General features: G+C 39.7%; 2 protein-coding genes across 8 annotated transcripts in view; one reads left to right on the top strand and one right to left on the bottom strand.

Annotated features, from left to right (window-relative positions):
* Positions 1–18635, top strand: part of nhsl1b (NHS-like 1b) — an 88538-nt gene extending 69903 nt beyond the window's left edge. For 5 of the 7 annotated variants that reach the window (XM_026290852.1, XM_026290853.1, XM_026290855.1 and 2 more), the window contains exons 2-8: positions 2256–2408; positions 4860–4987; positions 6687–6879; positions 7981–8112; positions 9515–12667; positions 14113–14239; positions 16675–18635. In XM_026290852.1, coding sequence (XP_026146637.1) covers positions 2256–2408; positions 4860–4987; positions 6687–6879; positions 7981–8112; positions 9515–12667; positions 14113–14239; positions 16675–17299 — 4511 coding nt within the window. In that variant the 3' untranslated portion in view covers positions 17300–18635. The remainder of the gene's footprint in view (positions 1–2255; positions 2409–4859; positions 4988–6686; positions 6880–7980; positions 8113–9514; positions 12668–14112; positions 14240–16674) is intronic. The other 2 variants (XM_026290857.1, XM_026290854.1) reach the window with 1 other exon arrangement.
* A 1659-nt stretch (positions 18636–20294) lies between these two features.
* On the bottom strand, positions 20295–23523 carry hebp2 (heme binding protein 2). Its single transcript, XM_026290858.1, has 5 exons — positions 23323–23523; positions 22639–22726; positions 22273–22408; positions 21640–21820; positions 20295–21041 (listed from the first exon to the last, which is right to left on the bottom strand). The coding sequence occupies exons 2-5, from the start codon at positions 22711–22713 to the stop codon at positions 20861–20863; spliced, it is 573 nt and encodes a 190-aa protein (XP_026146643.1). The 5' UTR covers positions 22714–22726; positions 23323–23523; the 3' UTR covers positions 20295–20860.
* Between the last annotated feature and the right edge of the window lie 50 nt (positions 23524–23573).

Below are 23573 nucleotides of genomic sequence, written 5' to 3'. Positions count from 1 at the left end.
AGAGGGATTATGGGAATTTTGAATAGGCTGATTCTGAGTGCTGAGCTAAGGCTGATGTAGAGATTGATGTTGGGCACAATGCAGGTTTTTGTTCCTGCTGCCGCTCTCCTCACTCCCCACAAGCACACAGACAGGTTTAATGGGTTGTGGACTGGGCTGTGTGAGTGTGTGTATTGCCTATTCTGGAATGATCTGATAGTTATTGTAGGCACTTCAAAGGGCTCTTTTATCTTTCTGTCTGAGTACGAAGGTTGTTTAATGCTTTTTGTGTATCTGGTTTTGTTGTCCAGCAAATAGTCTTGTTGATCAAATGTGTTTGGGTTTCCTCTTTTTTCCTGCAATGTGTGCATGAAGACGTGAGAAAACAGTTGCTTATATACATTGGGCACATAAATTGTGCACTTTACACACATGACAAGATTTAGGGATATGTAGAACTCAAATGATGTTCCAGTTGTGTGGAATTGTGTTTGTGCAGGTTCTGTGTTGGTCTGGTTATGTGACAGATTCAGCTGGCTGGTAGATTATTGACCTGTTTAGTTGTTACCACACCGATGTAGCCATGATCACATAACATTAAGGCACTTACCCGAGGCAAACTCAACGCATCAATATTTCCGACTGTGGATGAATTCTAGGGACAAGCCGGTGATTAGATTTTTGTTCAGAATACTTAATACTACACACCTAAAAGCTAAAAGACCCTGCTCTTTTAGCTTACCGTTTAGTGGACTCACTGACTTAAGCAGTTAATGTATGTCCTAAACAGAGATATCTGTGAATCTACAGCACTTGTTAGAGGATTGTCATTCCATGTACAAACGGCAGTGTTTGTAACGAGTGTTTTTCTGCAGTGCCCAATGCCCTCTGCATCCTCCCATGTGTTTTGTCTGCTTTGTCCTGTCTGATGTCTGCACATTCACAGATGATGCCTTTGAGGAGAATGTTTCCCTTTGAAGTCCAGAATTGATTTAAACAACAATAAGTTCAAAGACTCAAAGTATTGTAGTTAATGAAGAGCACAAAACCTGGAGAGGGAATGAAAAAAACATTTGATAGCTTGAGTTTGATTCCAGCACCTTTCTCTGCCCACACTGGTGTGTTTTCAATTTATACCTTAACTTTTCTTTAAAACTTTTGTAAGTTAACTTCATACTTGAACTCACCAAGGATACATTAAATTAATCAAAAGGTACAGTGACATCATGATTTCCAGAAACTTATTAAATAGTATAACAGTTTTGGCAACTAGAAAGTCTGCTTTAAATATATTAGAAAGTAATTATTTATTTATTTTCTGTTTTTTATCTCATAATGTTTGGTTTTTACTGTATTTTATCAAATAAATGCAGCCTTGTTTAAAAAACATTAACAGATGTAAAAAAAATAATTAGAAAAACATGTAATCATAAAATTCTCAGTATATTTATTATTCTGTATTTTTATTAAATTATATTTTATCTATTTTTATGGCTATTTTCGTTTAGTTTTTTTGGTTATAATATTTTTTTATGATTTAATTGTATTGATTGGTCTATTTTATTTATTTATTTTCAAACTGAAAATTAAATTGAATAAATAATGACATATTTCCGTAGAGAAACCACAAGCTGTGCACAGAAGCCCTTGGCAGATTAATTAGCTATCACAGATCAGTATGTGTTAGTCTCTCTGAAGAACAAGAAGTCACTTCTATATTGAAAGTCCTGATGTCTCATGAGTCATGAATAAACACAATGGCCTCCCATGGTCTCCACTTCTCAGTCTGGCAGCTCTCACATGATGGGCCATCACAGCCTAACGGCCCAGTGGCACCTGTGCACACACAACTCCTCACACCTGTGAGAAAACTCCCACCAATGCTCCTCCACTTTCCCTTCACTTTCCAACCAGCCTGTGGTCTTTTTGTTTGTTTGCTGTCGGGACAGCTGGGGGTCCAAGCTCCAGGGGTCTTTCCTCCAAGATTCCCCTTTACGTCATGATCCATTTGCACCTCTTCTAGCTATTTACCAGTCTTCTTGTTCACTTAAAGTCACCCTTTGGTTCGAGTTTTTAGGGTTCAGTAAGATTGTAGCCAACTTTAAAGCAAAATGAAATCCTGCAGGAGTACTTCTGGCTCTGTTTTGACTCACAGTGAGTCCACAAATGAACTATTTTGGTTATGTTCTGTGCAAGAATAAATAGGTATGTTGATTGTTTATTATGGCATATAAATAATGTATTCTTTGTGTTTGTGTGTGTGTGTGTGTGTTTAGCCGTATCTAATTTGGATGAAGAGAAAAAGTGGACTGTGCACTACACGGCTCCATGGCACCAGCAGGAGAACGTCTTTCTGCCGGGCTCCAGACCATCCTGCGTGGAAGACCTGCACCGCCAGGCCAAAGTGAACCTGAAAACAGCTCTCAGAGGTAAGATCCATACACCTTAAACAACCAGATTCAACATCAGACATCATAACATGAGCATTGCTATGGAACAAACACACTGAGCAGCAGGTAAACGTGACCATGATGTCATTCGTTCACTGGACACCTGTGAAACGGCCTGTTACATCCAGGGGTTGATTTAGCAGTAGGGGTTAGGTTAGCAGATTTTTGGACAAAAGTTAATTGTAACCCAAGACTGATCTTGCAGTGCAGGTGGCTGATGTGAAGCCTGGTTAATTATGCATCCACAGGTGTGTAGGTCATATTACTATAAGGGCACTTTTCCCTTGGACTCCACTGCAGTTTAGTATCGCTTTAGAGTGGGCAGGATTATTTATGTAATTTTAGGTACTCTTAGTGTTGGGCGATATGGTCATTTTTCAAATTGTCATATCGTAAGCCTGTGAGATCGACGATACACAATATTACCGTGCATCGGTGGAGCAAGAGAGAGAGACTCTTTTGTTCTTGTCATAGCATAACTATTTGGTGTTTTAAACTGCGCAGGTGCGCCAGAGAGAGCCTATGGAATCACCAGTAATCTAAAAAATATACTTTCAAACATACTAATAAACTAACGTTAACTATAAAAAACTGCATTTAAAAAGCTAGTTTATTTATTGTCAGACGCAACTGTCATATCATACGTCCTGTGACAAATCTGCCGCATCTGCGCACAGAAGTTATCAGTCTAAATCAGTCAACGGTGAAAATCAATAGTAGATTTCATTTAAAGTCCAACAGTTTAACACTAATATTAGACATAAACGAACACGTTAAATATAAAGTATTGAAAACAGGTAAGTTCATATATTTGGAGTAAAGTTGAATTGAACTGATGCATCAGTCATACAGTGCTCCGGACCACGCACCCCATGACGAGCTCAACGCACTGCAACAGAAACAAGAATGAGAAGCATTCTAACATAACCATTTTTTGGTTGTTTAAAAAGGTGCGCCTGTTCAAATTAGATGCCTTCGCTGGCTGTGCTGATTTAAATCTAGCGGTTCTGTTGTGTTTGTGTCACAAGTTCAGTGATGCAGGTAGTGACGATTCTCTCCGGTCATTCTGTGATCAACAAAGTTTACACGTCATGTTAAAAAAAGTACCAGGTACTGTAGTGAAAAAAACCCAGTGAAAAAAAGTGAACCATACCATGAACCATACAAACTGTACCGTGTTAATACTAGTGTCATAATAGACTTCAGGCCTTCAGATGGAAGAGAGGAAGACATGAAGACTGGCAGAGCTGCACCATTTTTTTTTTCTGTGACAAGTTATAAAGTGTTTGTAAACTTGCTTGTGTCTTAGCTGACAAAGTGTTGATGAAAACCGTGAAGGATTATCAAACAAAATAAATGCTGGTTTTGGAGAATTAGAGGAAGACTTTTGAAAAGTCTGTCTGGTTTTATTTGTTACACTGTCTGGATTTGTCTCCTATGTTTGTTGCTCTAGTGCAGGGGTACCCAAACTTTTTAACATGAAGGGACAAAAATATTATTTGATCAAGGGCTGTGGGCTAAAAGTAAATGTTGCTCTTTTTCCAAATATATTAAAAGGTATTCGATTTTATTATTTGTAATTTATTTAACATTTAAATAAGATTTTTTTTATGTTTAAGTAATTTTTTATCTTTCATTTTTCTTTCCTTTTCTTTCAATTCCTTTTTTATTTTTATTTTAGAATTTAGATATGCTTCAATGGCATATTTTTCCCCTTTTTGGCGCTATCAAAAGAACAGCAATAGTGATTTTTTTATTTTTTTATTGTCTCTGTGAATGTGAGAATAGTTTGGGAAACCTGTTTGCGCAACAATTCAATATTTTTTGCAATTCAGTTTGTTGCTGTTAGTGGCACAAAAATGGCACACTTCAGCTTCACTATTTAATGGGGTGCATCACCCAGCTGCAGTTCAGGGTCATAAAATGAAAGTCGGGAAATGAGGAAAGACATGAAGCAGATGAGTGTGTGTTTGTCAGCAGATAGACTGCTGGATTCAGCTGACTGGATGACTGAAGGGATTGTGTGACGTGTGCCAAGGGGATGTAGCTGCCATCTGCAACAGTTAGCTTAAAAAGCCAGTATTTTTGATGCAGTCTGCACATTGTAAACACACACACACACACACACACACACACACACTCACACACACACACAAGCATACAGAGCAGAACAAAATCTCTTTTCAAAATTTGTCTAACATCCACAAATGTAAAGGGACAAAATGCAATTTTATTAGATTTTTTTCTCATTATTACTTCAAAGATGAAACAATTCCTCTTTTCATCATTCCTCATGATCTGAAAATTGTGCCTTCACTCTCAGACCACCAGAGGGAGCCAAATAAACAGGATCTGCTTCTATACCTCGTGTTTGAAAGTTCTTAAAAACCTTTTCAAACTTGTCCTGATGTGTCTGCTCTGTTCCAACAGAATGTGATAAACTGAGGAAAGACGGCTTCCGCAGCTCACAGTACTACTCACAGGGGCCCACCTTCTCAGGCTCCACAAACTCCCAATACGAGGACGAGGATATAGAAGATAATGAAGCTGATAAAAAGGTAGCCATTTTTTCTGGTCATTAGTACTGGTTTGATATTTTATTATATATGTTTTTATTATATTTTATTTTATATTCAAATAAAATACAATTATAACAATGCCAGGTTTCAGAAGTACTGAAACATTCCAGTCTTTTTCACATGAATTCAAGTGGTGTAAAGTGTATTATTTGTTAGTATAGTTAAAAAAAGAAAGGTCTGTTATGAAATCAGTACCGAGAATTGGTCTTTGATTGCAGTGAGTGTGTAGAAGCCTGTAGGATTTGGCTACCCTCTGCTGGAGAGAGTGTCTGTCTGCAGATGGGTTCTGGGTACTGAATCAAGCCTCCCACATGTGCCTCTGTGGAGTTCCTGCCTCAGTTCTTCAGTATCTCTGCTGGCTTCATTAATGTTGTCAGCCATGTGTGGCCCCATTATGAGAGCAGAACCCCAGGAGACTGACACTCTAATGAAACTGTTACTCAGAATGTATTAGAAAGCAACAACTGTGCTTGTGTTATTTACTGAGATTTTTCATTCTACAAAGCTGCTGTTCAGCCTGTGCACATGGAAGACAGGTTTGAAAGAAAAGGACTTAAACTGAATTGATTCAATTGGACAATCTTGAAAGTTTTCACAAGAAATATTTATGCAGTTTTGTTTATAGCACGACCATCTTACCCATGCCCTCATTCTCTCTCATCTTTATAATGTGCATACTGTGTTCAGGGGTCCTGGAAAGGTCAGACCATGTAAAAGCAAAGATTCAGGGGTCCTTTTGTCTCCCTATTACCCCTAGCCCTCCCTAATGGATCCCATGCCCTTATAACCTTTTTTACCACCCTAGACCTGCTTTCCCAGCACATGGGATTGAGGTTAACTGCGGTTACAGTGCTGGACAGACCTTTTGTGTTTGTTTTTCTATTTCTTGTTCTTTCTTTTTTTCATTCTCATGCTTGCTATATCATGGAGAACTTTATTCAAATTTTGGGATGTTATTTTAATGCCTCAGTTTTCTGCTTTTGAAAGTTTTTTGCTGCTGATTTTTTTGGATGTAAAAATTCATTCAACTATTTTATTGGCGAAAGCTTTTGTAGAAGCAGCATTTTTTAAGAAATAGTCTTTATTTTACGCTGAAAGTCATTCCACTCTGACTGAGGCAGGACATGTAATAAAATGTTGAAACATAAAACAAGACCTCAGGCAGCTGTGAATAGGTTTACACTATTGGTAGTGACCTGGATGGATAATGAAATGTATTGCAGTGATTTAACTACAGTTGGTTTGAAGGGGGGCTGAGGGAAGGCCAGATGGAATCTTCAGATAGTCTAGTTGTAAATCTACTGCGAATGGCGTTTCCACTTCAGAATCAAAATGCTTGAACAGCATGTGAACATCTCACATGTTTTTCCCCTCAATCAGTTCTCATTCTCTATTCTTTCTCTGAGTTTCTCAGTGTGTTTATGTGAATGTGTGGTTTGGTTGGTCAGTTGCCCATGAAGCTGCTCTGTATACTCCTGGAGCTCCAATAAGTTGGGGAACAGAACCCTTAAACAATACATGGCTAAAGTTAAAGAGAAATAAGGGGTGTAGGAGGCTCCAAGTCCGAAACACCCTACTCGTCTCAAAAATGCTTCAATTTTTAATTTTTTCTTCTGCTTACTTCTCTAAAAGCCCACTGTAGTCATGAAACTTACTGTATTTTTTCACATTTGTCCAGTCCACAGCATCTTCAGGAGAGGAAGAGAAAGACACCTGCCAAATGAGAGAACAGAGTCCAGGGGAGGTGGAGGGGGTTGAGGTTGATGGACAAATGTCAGGGTCCAAAGCTCCGCCCCTGCCCACTCCAGAAGAGAAGATGAGGCAGCAGGCTCAGGCTGTTCTCACAGATATTGTCCCCATCAATGTCACAGGTAAGAAATATATCCCATCAGCTGTTAGTCAAAGCAGCCAGCACTGCAGAGAAAAATTTAAAATGTCACTTCCATGTTGTGTATCTGAAGAGTCCTTATGTTTGTCAGTCTAAAATTCATATAGTTGGTCTGTTACACTCAGTTTGTTACATGTGGATCTCTAACCAAAATCTTTATTTGGTATTTGTTACCGGATTTTATTTGTAATTCCAAATAACTTATTGTCTGTACCTAACATTTGAGCACTGCATGCATGATCACTACTTGCTGCCTGTTCTGGATATATGACCATTTGGATAGATCGAACATGAATGTGTATGAATGCATTAACATTTCTCACATTAACAGTTCTGTCATTTCCTCTATCTCTTTGATCTTAGAGAGTGATTATCTGTTTGAGCAATAAGCCTCACAAATTCATCGCTGTGGAGTACAAACACACACCTTATCCAAAAGAAAACAGTTTCACCTACTACATAGTCTCTTCCTCAGACAGAATAAGCTCTGTATTTCCAATCCCTTCAAAAAAAAATTATAATAATTTTGAACTTCACTATGACTCAGGAAGAAGCAGCATTAGACTTTAAAGCACACACACACACACACACGTACTAATTCAGTCTGTCAGCTCCGTGACTTAGTCAGACATCCCAGTGTGCTGAAGCTTAGTCAACAGTGCCCAGTCTCTGGAGTTCCCTCACTTTTGCAGCGATACAGCACATCTTACAGCACAAAAGTGCGTTTATAGTTAAAATACAGTTTCAAATATTATATGTCAAACAAGTTTTGTCTCTTCATATATTTTAGATCTAGATTTTCCTCTACTATACCACAGATCAGAGCATGCAGTTTGTATGAGTTTATTGTCCACCCAATCTTGAACATAGATGCATTTTTGACACAGACACACTTGAACATCATTTAGTATAGATACGTGTGCAGTTTTTGTCTTTGGTTTTCACATCATTTGCTTATGCAGAATATGTGTGGCTCTGCATGAAAGTTGTACTGGAACTGTATGTGTGTGCGCGCTGCATGTGTGATGCATGTATGTTACTAACTGGCCCTTTTGCCTGTCTGCCCTCGTCAACTGGTCTCCAGGGGAGACGTTTGACAGGCAGGCCAGCATCCGCCGCTCCCTAATAAACACTGACACTCTGGTCCGCCGGCCCAAGAAGGTTAAGCGGAGAAAGACTATTTCAGGGGTGCCTGACAGCGTCCAACAGGAACTAGGTATGGTATGGCTTTGCCAGCTATCTCTGCTGCTGCTGCTCCTGCCTCACCTGTTTCCATTTAGTTGAGTTTCATGTAGTACTGTAGCTGTCATGACCATCTAATGTAGTTTGACATGACCCTGCCACATTCCTATCTCAATGCATTTTCTTTGCATTGATTTTAGAATCTTAGAATGATCCTAATCTGAGCTTTTTCTCTATCCAAAATCAATGTATTCCTGTTTAAAATATCTGTCTCATAAGTCTACTCTCAAATCATGTATTGAGTTGCTAATTTAGTGCCCTGAATGGGGATTTTGTTTTACTTCTCTTTTCACTGTGAGTCTTTGCATGCATACTCTCAACGCTCTCTGTTACATAATCTCAGCATCCAACAGCTGCATCCAGCGGCATTCCATTTCCCACCATTCCCCTGGGTCACAGTCCCTGATTCTGTTTAGTTTGCTTCCTGTTAGTGTATGTGAGGGCTTCTGGCAAAACACTTCATATTTTATCAGGGAAGTAAGGGGATGGGGGGTGGGGGGTAAACGACATAGAAGCAAGAAAATTGCAGATAGTCATCATAGGTGGGTGTGTATAATGAGCAAGTTTCATGCATAGCCATTTTCAATAACACTAGTATACAGTTAAAATGCCATTTCTGTTGCGCACATGCAAGATTATGGGGATTGTAGAAAGGGCATTCTGCATCACTATTTGTATTTTCTATTTGTAGATAAGCTTTTAATCAACCTTCTTTATCAGAACAGATGGGTGTGGGGGAGAAAGAGAGTGTCAAGCTCTTTAAAGATTTTCTTCTGATAGTGATGCACAATAAATCTACATTAAGTCCCATTGTGTTGTTTATATATGCTGAGGTTGTTGATCTGAAATGCTTTTAAGACAAGTCTCTGTCTAATGGTTTAGAATATCATGATTATGTTTGTTTGGTAATTTTTTCACTAACAGTGAGCATGACGTTAAGGAGGTACAAGGTTGCACTCGTGTGCGGTGTGTGTATGGTAACAGGAGGCATAATGCATTAACAGCCAGTGGTTTTCAACTAAACTCTAAAAATATGTGTGCATACATATATGAATAAGCCCCTAAATATGTGTGGTTTGTGTGGAAGTCTGCTGTAGTGCCTGTCCCCCTTAGATCCTTGATGTAGTACACATAGTACTCTCATTGACACTAAGGAATGGACAACATATTTGGCACCAGTAATTAAGATATCATTCTTAATCCAAGTTTCCAGAAGTCATTAACATGCCACATGTGGCTGCAGCTAATCAAATTAATTAGCTCTCAGTTGAGAGGGTTAATCTGATTGGCAGCTAATGTCACAGAGAGATGGAGGGCAGAGAAACTGGCCGCTGTAGTATTTGTCATAATTGTCTCTTTTCTGTTTTTCTCTGCAGCTGCTAAAGGGTGTGGAGGACAGCTTCGGCCTCAGTCCATGTTTATCCCTGGACAGTACTCAACACTTGGGCGAGTCATAAATGGGAATTCAACTCTCCGTCGATCTATAACAAAAGATTCTGGCTGCCAGACTGAGAATGTGAAAATCGTCCCACCCTCTGTGAGAAGAATACGAGCTCAGAAGGGCCAAGGAATTGCTGCTCAGATGGCCGGCATCTCCAACTCTGCCACAAACATCTCTTCAGTTTCTGATAGGAGCTCCCCTGGAAATTCAGTTGTTGTAAGGGCACCACAGTTTGGCAATGATATCCAATGTTTTCACAGCTTGCCACGAGGTGCACGGGTCTCTCTTAACGCAGAGCCCCTTTACAGTAGCACTCCTTTCAGGCAAGAAGATTCCACTGCAAAATCAACTCAGCAGATTGGAAAATTACAAGTAGATGATACTGTGGTGCACATGAGGAATGCCCCCAGGGTATGCACCCAAGCACGGCCAAAATCTCAGGAGGTTAGAGGTACTTGGGAATCTGACTCGGGTCCAGCCTGTGTAGTTTCCCCACATGCTGCCTACTCAACCTCCCTTATACCCAATGCTACTCTATCATGTTCTGCTGAGGTTATTGCACTTCACACCTCGTCAAGCCCTGGCCAGAGCCCAGTTGCTGGCTTACCGTACAATAAAGCTAGACCTTTTAGCATGGTCTCAGCTGTCAACAGTGAGAGCACCAGTAGTGTGGGCACAGGATCACACACGCCAGATGCAGATATGAAGGATACCTGCAGTGAGACTGGCCAGTCCAATAGCAGTTTGCACAGCAACAGTACCCTTGCAGCAGGAACACTGTCTTCAGACGAGCAATGGATTTATGACACTCCTGAGCATGTCTTGCCCATAAGGACACTATCTTCCAGCTGCTCAACACCCATAAATCATCTCTATAATAGCCTTGAACGCTCCTCAAAAGGCACAGACTCTAGTTCACTCTACTCTATGGACAATGATGGCTACTACACTTCAATGCATCTGGATTCAGGCCTTAGGTCAAGGAGCCAGGGTAGCGGCCATGGTCATGGCATAGGAGGAAGAGCAGCAAGACACAGTATGTATGAATGCCTGGGTCAGCAAGAAGACCAAAACAGCTTGTACAGTGACCGGTCGCTGTCACGTTCCATTTCTCTACGCAAGCCTAAGAAACCACCTCTTCCACCAGCACGCACAGACTCTCTACGACGAAAGCCTAAGAAAGCCAGCCCTCCCACTGCCAGTACTGGACAGTCAGATATTAACAATGGTCCACTTCTCAATGAGTCCTTGATTGCCACGCTCCAACAGTCACTTCAGAATGGGCTAAAAGGCAAGGGGTCCTCCACCTCACCGTCTCATAGTCCTTGTAGTGACTATGAGGACCCCTGGATGCTTCGTTCCAGGAGCCAGAGCAGCATCAGTGCAGGCAGCAGTGGTGTGTCAGCTACAGGGATGGCTCATGTGTACTCCATTTGTCATGTCACACCTTCTCAAAGTGACACTAGTAGCCTCCGTTCAGATTATGCAGACTCCTGGGGCTACTACATGGAGTACCCTCGCCCATCTGGGGATCAGACACGGTCACCTAGCACCAATTCACTTTCTGCTGGACAAGTGGTTGAGATGGCAAATGGGAAAAGTCTCCACAATGGTAACCAGGCTAATCTTCCTCATACTCAGGAAGGAAGTGGTGATTCTGTGAAGCCTAAAACAGGCACCTCATCACCAGATAGGATACATCGGTTGACTTCTCCATCAAGTGGATACTCGAGTCAATCCAACACTCCAACAGCTGGCACACCTGTTCCCTCTTTCATGAGATGCATGTCCCCATCTGGCAAGCCCAAACCCAGAGTACCTGAAAGAAAATCATCCCTGCTTTCATCTGTATCCATATCATCATCTTCCACTTCTCTTTCCTCCAACACCTCTGATTCCAACCGGAACAATATTCCTCCTCCACCTCCTCTACCAGCGGGTCCTGTGGCTTTTGTACCTTTTAATCCTCCACCCTCTACTCCTCCCCTAATGCCCTCTGGGCCTGTGTGCACTATAGACCAGGAATTTCCACCTCCGCCACCTCCTTTACCCACAACCCACCATCAACAAGCATCCATGAGCCCTCCTTACATCAATTCCTCCCCTGAATTTCCACCACCTCCACCTCCGGAAGTGTTGACTGACCCTGTCTTGTCAAGCCTCAATAGTTCTTTCAGCCCTCCACCACCACCTCCACCACTGCCTGCTTATTCTCCATCCCAAAATCAACAACCTACACCTTCCTCTGCTTGCTTAAAGGAAATTAAAGGTGGCCTAAAACCAGTGAACCTAGAAAGAAAACTAGTGTCACCTCACTCTGAGGAGCTTAGTAAGATTGGCATGCCTCTCATCACCCCTTTGACCCTGCAGAGTGTGCAGCTACGGCCAGCAAAACGGCCAGAAAACAATGGTGTTAGCCAGTTCACTAGACCCCAATCACCAGAGAAGCCTCAAAAAATAGGGCATCCCACAGTTCCTCAGGGCATCCCTTGCATACCTCCAAATTTAAGGCCATCATCTTCAGAGAAAACACTCTCCATCAAGGAAAGCCATGTTGAAGCAAAACCTGACTGTATGATATCACATTCTGAGGAGACATCCTGCTTTACAAAAGGTTCCATAGATCTTGGTGAGGTTAAGGCCACCGCTGAAGTAGATGGTCTTGGGACTGCCCTTGCATCACCTGCGGAAATGCCACAAAACTCGACACCCAAGAAGAAGCCTCCGCTGATTTCCAAAAAGCCCAAGTTTTCTCTCACCTTTTCCTCAGTAGATCATGTCAGTGATTTGCTGAGTGCTCAGAATGATGATAAAATCTCTATGACTACAGCTGAAGATCTGGACCCCACACCTGTGCCAGAACAGGAAGAAAAGTCAACTGAGAAAGATTGCATTGACATTTTTGCACCTCCTGAGGTGATAAGAGACATTTCTCCCACAAATGGTGAAGCTAAGGAGTTCTCCCAGACTCCTGGTACCATTACTCCAGATGTAGACAAGGGTACCTCTGAAGCAGAGGATGAAGAAAGAGATGATGAAGATGTTACCAGCAGCACAGGATCCTTTAGCTCTAAAGATGATGAAAGCGGTGAGTTAGATTTCCTAATTTTCCGTGGGTTGGATCATTTATAAAACTGGATGTCACAAATTCATACAAATTTAAATACTCTGGCCTTTTTAAAGAGTCAGAGACACTATTGGATGACATTGTGATCTCAAGCTCTAAATTACATAAAGAGAGATGTCAGCATTGTAAAGAAAAAGAGAATTGTGTATGAGTGCATTTGTGCATTTAAAGCTAGAGGTGGCTTATTTGCTCACCTCCACACTTAAGTGAATCAGGGCTTAGAATGGGACATCATTGCAGCAGCCCTTTGGATTCAGTACTTTTACTTTTCTTTCTCTCTTTTCCCAAATCTATATTCATTCAGCCGCCCCTCCTCTCTCACCACCATCTGTCCATTTTGACTTGATTCTTCTATTCCTCTATATCCTTCTATGGTTCATTTTCTCACAAAGATGTTTTGTATGCATGTTACATGACATGACAAATGTAAATGAATAATAATATTAATTAATTATTCGATATTTAATGCATATTAAGAGTAGCTATACACAGAATATATATATATATATATATATATATATATATATATATATATATATATATATATATATATATATATATTAGTGTGCGGCTTACAAATCAGGACTTTTCTAGGTATTTAATTTCAACATCATCATTCTCAGTTACCACATTCACACTTCTAGCCAGAGTCAGGATAGAATGGGAGAGCATTCCCTAGGGAAAGCTTTTAAATGGGATGGGGCGGGGGGTGGAGCTGACAGTGGGTATAGGAGGAGAAATGTGAGGTAGAGCTAGGGAAGAGAGCGCGTAATGTGAGATCACCATCAGCAGCTCAGGCAAGTGCAGATGTGAGATGAGAAGAGAGCAGAGCAACTGAACTCTGGAAAGATGGATACGACCATAACAGTGTAAGAGAATCTTAAACATTCAGCTTTTTACCATCCTTTATACATGTTATAATTGAACAGCATGATGCGTATGTGCATGTCCTTGGAATATTGGCGGCTGTGCGATGTGTCTTGGTACTTTTATGAAATGTAGGATTTTGACTGACTGACTTTCTTATATTTTGCATAATCAGTGTTCAAGCTCTCTAGAGTTTTACATCTGCCTAGAAGGTTTTGCTCTCCATTCTTTGAATGTTTTTTTAGACAAGTTTGTCCAAACATGCCTATGCATTTTGACGTAACAGTAACAAGTTCTCGAATGCAAGGCATGTATTTATGAGCAAGACTGTATCGGTTTGGCAAATGAGTTTGTTATTATTAGAGCACATTTACATTACATTTATGTATTTGGTAGAAGCTTTTTTAAATATTAAACACTTTTTACCTTGGTGTTATAACAGCTCTCTCTCTCTATGTATATACATGATTATTATATATATAGTGATTATTTTATTATTATTATTATTATACAAGTTTAATATATGAATGTTCTACCAGGTGAGGTGTTCGAGTCCAGCACGTTGGACGTCACTCAGTCTCCTAGCATCAGCACCGACAGCTGTAGGGACATGGTGACCCCCACACGGCCCCGCACCACAGAGGACCTCTTTGCTGCCATTCACAGGTAAATTCCCACAATACTTCGCTGTGGTCCTTTTTCCAGTCTGGTCTACTTCCTTTCCACTCCATCCCTCCCTTGTCCCATAAACCGCAAGCATAATTTTAAAGCGGGCTGTCCTATCCAATCTCAGATACATTCATCAAAGATGGAGCATGGAGGGAAAGCAGAATGTAAAGAGTATGGCTTCTGTGGTCTCTGTCTGACAGATTAAAAAAAAAAAAAGTATTACCCCACTGGATGCTTATATATAGTTTGGCTGTATTGAAGAAACATGCACTCTCTTCTAATTCTGTCATTAAAAAAAACTCATAGCCTTATTGTAGTCCTTCACATGAAAACGCATACCGAATGGCGCATTATTTAAAATTCATTATGTTGTTGTGTTTCAGTTCACACAGCCGTATTACGTATGCAGGCTTGCCATAGTCACGTGTATTGGGCAGGTTTTTGAAATTCTTCAGCACATCACACAATTTCATTTGAGAGGATTTGGTTTCCTCCTCTACAGTGTGTGTGTGTGCGGCTTTGCTCTTCCTTCTGCTCTGGACTGCTGCAATCTCACACAGATATTAGAGCAAAAGATATCCTTGAAATGGAAGACCAGTTTAGATGTAGTGTGACAGAGCACCAGATGCTAAGTGCTCCGTAAATCCTGCGGTTTGCCCACTGCCACTCTCAAAGCACTGAGCTTTAGATGAATCAAATAATAAAGCTGCAATGACAGATAGATTACAACCACAGTGTTTATAGCATTTATCTCAAGATTTGACCTACTGTGTTTTACAAGCAAAAAAAAAATTGGTATTCATTCAGTATTTCATAATATATAAACAGGCTTAAAACAAGATAAGCATAAACTTTTGGTTAAAAAATAAATCCCATTACAGCTGTAATCTTAAAACAAAAATGTATTTATTTTTTATATATATTGTGGTGTTTTAATATAACAAATTAATAATCTCTGCACTTTATGCATTTTGGCTTCTAAAGTAAATTTATCTTGTTTTAAGGAAATATATGCATTTTTATATTTATCTTGTTTAAAGGATTTGTTTAGGATTTTTAGATATTGTATATCTGACACTTTCAACTCTTACTTCCACGTCCCTTGTAATTTTTCCACTATTGTTCTCTTCGTCCTTGGTCTTCCCTGATATCTTCCATCCTCCTTTTTCTTCTCTTTTGTTCAGCCTGGACCAGTTGAACATGAACACCCCCCAACATATGAGGTGCGGGCTGGCAAGTAATTAGCCGATGGCTGTTTGTCTCGTGATGATGCTAGGGTGGGATTAGCTCTATAATCTCCCAGCGCATCTCAGATTTGGGATGAATTTCTGCTCCATCCCGCAGATAATCCCACGCTCCCTAATCTGCAGCAGTTATGCCATGCTAATGAATTTGATTTGATCCTGGGCACACATGCTAGTTTTCGTTGACAAAAAGTCCCCCTACTGGTTGGGTAAATGAACAGCCCTCCAGGTTAAAATGATGCTGGGCATTTTGCCCAGATTGCTTTGTTGATTAAGCTTCCATTATGTCTGCACTTCCATAAAGTTGCAATGCTTGCATTATTCCTCTTTGGTTTGGCTTTTAAAGCACTGAATTTGTATTAAACAACACACACACACACTCCTGTTATTTATATCCTGCATTAAGTTATTCCTGCTTTTCCAAGTGAAGTGAAGTTTCGGTTTACTGGGTGCTAGCTGAGTTTGATGAGAAAGGGGAACAGAAATCAATGAAGGGGATAGGCTCACCAAAACTGAAAAAATTCATCACAAAAATTGACTCATCTTATTCAAGTCATTCAGCTGCAGGAGTAGTTAGCTTAGTTGTTAACTGAAGTGAAGCATTTTCATTAAGTGGCAGCTCTGTCAATAGATTTGTCTTTAAATAATAGTTTCAAACACACACACAAAAAAAAAAAATCAACTTTTTTGTTTGTACTAAATTAACTGATGTTCTACTGCCTAATGCTAACTAATATAAGCTTTAGCTAATATATATATATATAAATTATTATATATATGAAAATAATGAAAATTTGAGACCATTTGTTTAAATGCTGAAGTGAATTTAGGCATCACAGCATTATAATGTACAGTGTTGCTACAGATTTGCTAAAAATTACTTTTAACAGTGTTACTAAAATATATTTCTTCTTTGGCTTTCATTGCTTTATTTCTCAGTTACACCTTATTTTAAGGCTTCCTTGTTACAGTGTAATTATACATTTAAGTACTGAGTAAAAGTAATTAACTACATGTACCTACTATGGTGTTAGGATTAGGGTTTGGTTTAGGGTTACTTTCATGCAATTATGCATAATTGTTATTATATTAGTAAGTACATGTAACAAGGACACATTAAAATAAAGTGCTAACTGTTTCTCTTTTCACAAAACAAGTTACCTGACATTACTTCATCTTTGTCTCCAGGTCAAAGCGGAAGGTCCTGGGCCGCAAGGAATCCGAAGAGGATCGTTCACGAGGTCCTTTATCCCCACCGGCCACCCCTACAGGAATGGGCCCCGGCTTGACTTCCTCTCTGCCACGGCAAACGAGCTCCATCCAGCGCAGCCTGCGCAAATCCGCAACAAGCAGTGACACCTTCAAGGCCCTCCTGCTGAAGAAAGGCAGTCGCTCTGAGACCAGCTTCCGCATGTCTGCTGCAGAGATGCTGCGCTGCACCGACCCACGCTTTCAGAGAACTCGCTCTCTCGACTCCTCATTCGATCCAGCATCTCCAACGGGCGAGAGCCCCTGCTCTTCACCAAGCCGGAACAAGAGGATGCCCGAGGACTGGGCACGCAACGAAGGAATGTTTTCAACGTCCCCATCATTAATCGGTACGAAGTACGGCCGATCTCGCACACCGCCCTCCGCTGCCAGCAGCAAGTATAACGCCCGCAGCCGGATCCTCAGCAGCCCCATGACTGTTATTTGCGAGAGGGATGGGGAACTCACCGACTGTGAAGACCCATGCTCTGTTCCTCCATCAAACACACCCCTTCCCATCTCTCAGGACTCCAACAGCACTTTATGTGAGCAGAAAAGCAGTTAAGATACCAAACGGCTTCTTGACAAAGGCAGAATGTCTTCTCGGCACCAGAGATTGACTGAGGGCAGAAGACCAGGAGAGACTGAACTCTAGAAGGTCTTGCCGCCTGCTAATCCAGGCAGCACTGTCTGATGTTGTAGTGCAGGCTAAGATCAAGCAGTCAGCTCAAGCAGTAGATGATATACTGCTCTATCTGTAGCTCTTCAGAAAAAAAGTAACCAATCCAATCTGACCTTCTTTTCGGAGAGAGCTCTGCTTTCAGTGGCAATACTAGACTCATCTTTCCAAAGCTTAGCAATTAGTTCTCTTATGTTGTTCAGCTTTTTATTTCCATTATTAAGCAGTATCAGTCAGATTTGTGTGAGGGGTTTTTTTGTTTGTTTTTGGTGAAGCAGTTAACGAAAGTCGTAATGAAGGAATTACTATGTGACTACTTGTTTTGGCTGTAGTAGTTCAAGTTGATGGATATTTTGTGGTGCGTCACATCTCAAACTTCTGCAAGGCAGCTCTGTCAGCGCCTTACCACTTGAGTACGCCGGTCTTCAAAGACCAAGATAAATGGCACACCGAGCGATTCCTTCAAGTGGCTATCTTTCCATACTGTTCGGACCAGCGGAAGTGTCTAGAATGGAAAAGGAATTGGGATTGGAGTAACGAAGGCTTGTTTGTGGAAGCAGTTATGTTTGGTTTCTGGTGTGTAGGTTTGCACTGTATTCATCATCTTCTTTTATTTGTCATTTAAAAAGCTTTTTGTCTGTGTTGGTTATTTAAAAAAAATAATTGTGACATCTTACTTGAATCAAACGACCGGTTTACTTTAAAGGACATTCTTAACTTGCTGAAATGTCTGGCCATTTTTCAGCCTGAGTTCTGTTCTGTCAACAGCTAGCGAAAGTAATCACTAATCCTCCTGTTCACCTGTCAAGTGTTTTCTTTTCTTGTGCAGTTTTATAATGTTTTTTATATATATAAATATACTTACAGAAATGTTAATTAACACCTGATCTTATTTTCAAAGAATTTGTACATTTTTAGAAACCTTTGCTAGGAGTGATTTCCTTTTGTAGAGTATTTATTTTAGAATAGCCAGAATGTGGTTTGATATACTGTATCTGTAGGCAAGCTTTTTGAGAGGGAGGTGAATGAGGTGTGATTAGACGGGAACCTCCTACAGATCTGTGGTCTTTAAATTCAGATTCACCGGTCACAGAACTTCTGTTCCTTAACCCATTCTACTGATGGAAACACGGATCAGAAAAAGAACGATGGAAAAGAGGAAGCAAGCTGCTAACCCTCTAGAGTATGTCTCCGAATAAAACATGGTGATATTTAAAAATTGCCCATCTGTCTTGTCTCTGTCTTTGATTCACTGCCACCTGTCAGCCGCCAGCCCAAACCACAATCTCATTAGCACCCACAGCCGTACATCAACTCAAGAGGCTTTGCAGGGTCATCAACCCCATTTTCTGTCCTACTGACCATCATTTAATGCTCGATACAGTGACCTGGACCAATCTGATCTTTTAGAGGTTCTATCATGACAGAGGTTATGAATACGTGTTTATGATTTGGCTGCAATAGAGTGATAGAAGTAAGCCCCTTGTTCCTCCAAATGAATTAATTCATGGCATGTTTCTGTTTATGACTGAAACCTACATGTAACCTTGATGTTTATATTTCAAAAAGTTACACTTTTGATAAATTCTAGATTCATTACAATTAAAGTAAAAATGTCAATTTTTGATGATTAGCGCTTGCAGCGCATTAAAAGGTACACGCGCGAGAGATCACTTCCGGTGTTTCCGCGCTTGCGCAGACTAAAAGCCAGAGAGTGAGCACACGTCACACACCAGGAAGCACGCGCGCCCTCAGATCAGGTGGAAATGATTGTGTACAAGAGGTAAAATCGATAGAAATACTGTTCGTTTTCTCACACAAACCGCTCGTTTCGTGTCTAAGGTCATCAATGTGGAAACTCCTGCGGAAACAAAGACACATACATCTTCTTGGATGGCCTTGAGTTAAGCTAAAAAATACCTACATTTGAAAGTGAGCTATCCCTTTAAAGTCAAAAATCCAGTACCTCAAAATGTAAAATAAAAAATTACATTTGAGATCCATTAATTGACCATCTCTACAGTATCAATTCTGGTATTTCTTGTTCTCTGTTCTCGTTTGACATGTTTTGTTTTTTTGTACTCCTAATTCTCAAGAATAGAAATTCGGATATTGGCGTGTGCTCTTTTATGTGGCAGTGATATTAATTTGAAACGTTTACAAGGCGGAGATCTGACACCAGTCAGCTGCGCACAATTTCAAGATCATTTACGGTTTATAAACGTCACATCTGGAAGAGAGGCGTATACATGGGCCAAACATAACTTTTTTCACAATATTCTAATTTTCTTTAGATGCACCTATATATTGTGTATATGTGAGTGTGTGTCAAGACCAAACCTTGTTTTTACTTTCCCTAATACATGTAAAAATACACAAAAATTAATGGTTTATAATATTTTAGAGCTGTCTGGAAAGGTTTTGTATTAACTTGCTTAAGTCATTCGCACTGTGCGAGTCATGTGACGTACACGGAGAAAAATAGCATGGACCTAAAAAGTTTGTTGTAAAATAGACCATGGAGCTTTTAAAGTGGCAGTTTTGGGAGATCACCAGTTGTTAAACCAAAAACGTCTATTCTGCTGAGATTCAGAACATACAAGTAGTTTAGTCCAGTTTCAGGACTTCACTTCTAGGACCCCAGTTTTTGTGACAGCAAATTCTACGCCATCAGCAGAGACCTGGTCTCATTTATAAAATGTTGTTACTAAGATAATTACTCAAGTGTGCGTAAAGTATTCCTTAGAATTGATTATACAAATACAGAATATAAAGCTATAAATGTACATTAAGAAAATAAAATCTCCTACGATTGTGGTCCTGAAACTGCAGTCTCAGGTGCAGCAGCATAATAGGCCTACAACTCATTCATGCCAGCAGAGCCAAACAACCTCAGTTTTATTTATTTTTAGCCACTAGATGGCTGTGTTTAAAAATGTGTACAGGTTATTTTAAGACCAAAATGACAAAATACCAGTTGTCAAGATGATACATGTTGTTCCCATAAATGATTAGAATCAAGATTCAGTGCAATATAAACAGCTCAAATAGAAAATACAGTTGACATTATACATATTTCACAACATTTAAAAAAAAAAGTTAAATTCAGTCAAGTCATGCAATACTTGATCCTAAGTGCTTTGAGACTTTATTAGTGACATTGCAAGAGATTTAGGCAATGTGTCAGTCTGACAGATAATTAGAAGTTATTTACTACATTATTTTTGTATAATTAAGCAGATAACTGTCGGTACCTAAAAATGTTGCTTTAAAATATTGATGAGATACACAATTAGTACAGTGTTAAATTCTCATAAAAACATACAGGCACTTGCGGTACATAATAAACAGAGCATCTACACAATAACTATTGTTAAGTTCAAACAAAAAAATTGCCCTCTTCCTACATTCACATCATAATGCATGACCATTTGATCGTTGGGACTTTTATTCCTCATCTTTGATCAGCCACACTTCATTCCTACGGTTGGTCAGTTTGAAGGGGCTGTCATATCCTGCTCTGTAGAACGGAGCCTCCTTGAACTTCATTCCATCCCTCTTGAGGCTCTCTATCAGTCTCAGAAGCTCAGCACGGCTGCTCTCACTGTTAGCAAAGCCTCCAAAGGTCCTGCAAAAAACAAAAGTCAAGCTAACATGAAGCTATGACAACAATATTATTCAATTAAATAAATCGGCATTCAAAAGTTTAGAGTAATAAGTTTTAACATTTATAAAATAATTATCTAATGCTTAGTAAGACTGCATTTATTTGATCAAATAAATACAGTAAAAAAAAGTGAAATTACTTTTTGTCCTATTTTAATATATTAAAAATAATAATAATTCCTGTGATGGTGAAACTTAATTTTCAGCAGTCATCACACCAGTATTTTGTGTCACATGATGCTTGAAAAATCATTGTAATATGCTGAATTTGTGGCCAATAAACATTTTTTTATTAATACTGAAAAGTTGTGCTGCTTAATATTTTAGGGAAACTGCATTGTTTTATTTAGGATTTTATTTATATTAGGTAAACAATGTTAACATGAATGCACTGTAAGTCGCTTTGGATAAAATCTGCTAAATGCATCATTTTTTTATTATTATTCAGGATTCACTGATGAAAACTGAAGCACCATTTACTGTCCCATAGATGTTTTTTTCAAATGTTCTTATTGCCATTTAATGCATCTACAATTTGAAAGCCCACACCACAAACATACCTCACAAAAACCGTGAACTCTTTTCTGTTCTCAATGAAAGCTTCTGGATCAGTGGGTTTGGGTGGGTCAGCCTGATGTTCCTCAGGGATGTAGAAGGACACTGTGAAGGTGCTTTCACACGCGGGTCCAGCACCAGGCTCAATCAGACAGCTCACTGGTGCCGTCATCTCCACCTTACACTCTGACACATGACATACAGAAAAAACACTCAAATAAAGCCAATCTCCAAGGTGGTTCATTAATTTAAAGGTGTGGAAAACATGCACTGTTCTTAGTGAAATATCTGCAAAAAAATCTTTTGCAGGGAGAGTGTCATCTAGTGAATCATTAACACAGTTTACTCTGTGGGAACACAACCTATCACATGCTTTTTATTATTATAAAAGCATATTCAGATGTAATTCATTGCAGTCATGTACCTCACAGAAAACCTTAACTTTTAAAATTTTGGCTTAATGCATGGGATTTCTCCCCCATATGCTTATGCTATTTTTTATTGTATATGTGTTATTGCAATGAAAATGTCATAAACACAGGCCCAAAATGTGGCAATAATGGCTCAAAGTACTAATCTTGAATGTCTACTACAGAAAAATCTTCTTTCTAGTCCTCTACAGGAACATGACCACTTACTCTTGTCATTATTCCCCTGGATGTATTTGAAGAGCCTTCTGAAGCCTGTGCTAAAGGCCGGGTCCTGCTCCATGCCAGTCACAGTTGTGCTGACCCAGTTTGTTGTGTGGTAAGTGCGGACCTCATAGTCTTCACCCTGAAAAGCATTTCTTCATCAAATATGACTGGAAACATTTGAGCCTTTAAACAACATCCAACCTCAAAAACAAGGTCTGGTTTAAACTAGACATGAGCAGACAACATTTAAAAAAAAAACTAAGCAGTAGCACTGCTAATAAGCAATAAGTAAATATTAACTTTTCCAAAGTTTGCAGTAAAAACTGGAAGGTTTCTGGCAAAATCACACATGTACACACACACACTGACCTTACTCGGTTGAGCAGTGAATTTTGGCTGCTGGAGTCCAGAAGAAAACAAAGTTTGGCCGATGGCTTTAAGCATCTTCACTGTAATGCTGTTCAAAATTAAAAACGCAATAATAGAGTTGCAATCAATTTAGACAAAATACAATTTAGAAATTGAACTACATCATAATGAAGCAGTCACAGTCATCAGATGAAACTTTGTAATGACTTAATATTTTAACCTAAAATATCTTAATACATTCGTATAAAGGACGTTGGAAAAAATTGGGAGATATTTATTTTTCCATACAACATTGAGTGGGAATTTGTAGTCCCGTGCGTTTAGACGGAACTTGGATTTTATAGTAGCCTTCTCTGCCCATATTAACATGATTTTGACAAGGCTATCAATATGTATTAACTATTCTATGTCATATTTAAACGTTAATGCAACTTCAACCCGTTAGTTTAAGCTTTGACATGCTATAAAAACAGTAAATATCTCGCCATACTGAGAAAAAGTACACACTGTAGCAGTCTTTTTTTTCCCCTCATACACGACTTAATAAAAACGTGCACACGGATGAATATTGGCGACGTCTTTCCAAACGTTGCCAAAGGGCGCTGCTATTACTACTACTACTTCTACTACTACTACTATTGTATACGCTTTAAGTTCCGAGATCGCAGTGGTAAATAAACTCACCTGTCCGCAGTCGAGCGCTAAAATGCAGCAAGTGACTGAAGACCGAAAGCTCAGCGAAGCGCGGGCGCAGTAGCCTTTATACTGTCACAGACAGACGTGTTAACTTCTAGATAAAGAAGATGCAGTTACGGGCGCTATGTAACAAGTCTCCGCTTAAGTAACGCTTACACTGACACTTCCGTGTTTTTTGTTACATCAAGCGTGAGAAGGCACTGATTGGTTGTGACGAATGTGTAAATGAAGAAGCGCAC

Source organism: Carassius auratus, chromosome 20 (assembly GCF_003368295.1).
Source record: "Carassius auratus strain Wakin chromosome 20, ASM336829v1, whole genome shotgun sequence".
NCBI classification, from domain to species: domain Eukaryota; kingdom Metazoa; phylum Chordata; class Actinopteri; order Cypriniformes; family Cyprinidae; genus Carassius; species Carassius auratus.
This window is presented reverse-complemented; position numbering and strand designations above follow the sequence as displayed.

Excerpts from the sequence above, each read along its gene's own strand:
- hebp2 (XM_026290858.1), bottom strand. The coding sequence starts at position 22,713 with ATGCTTAAAGCCATCGGCCAAACTTTGTTTTCTTCTGGACTCCAGCAG. Across the intron at positions 22,409-22,638 it reads TCACTGCTCAACCGAGTAAG|GGTGAAGACTATGAGGTCCG; the intron begins GTCAGTGTGTGT and ends AATGCTTTTCAG. Across the intron at positions 21,821-22,272 it reads CCAGGGGAATAATGACAAGA|AGTGTAAGGTGGAGATGACG; the intron begins GTAAGTGGTCAT and ends GTCATGTGTCAG.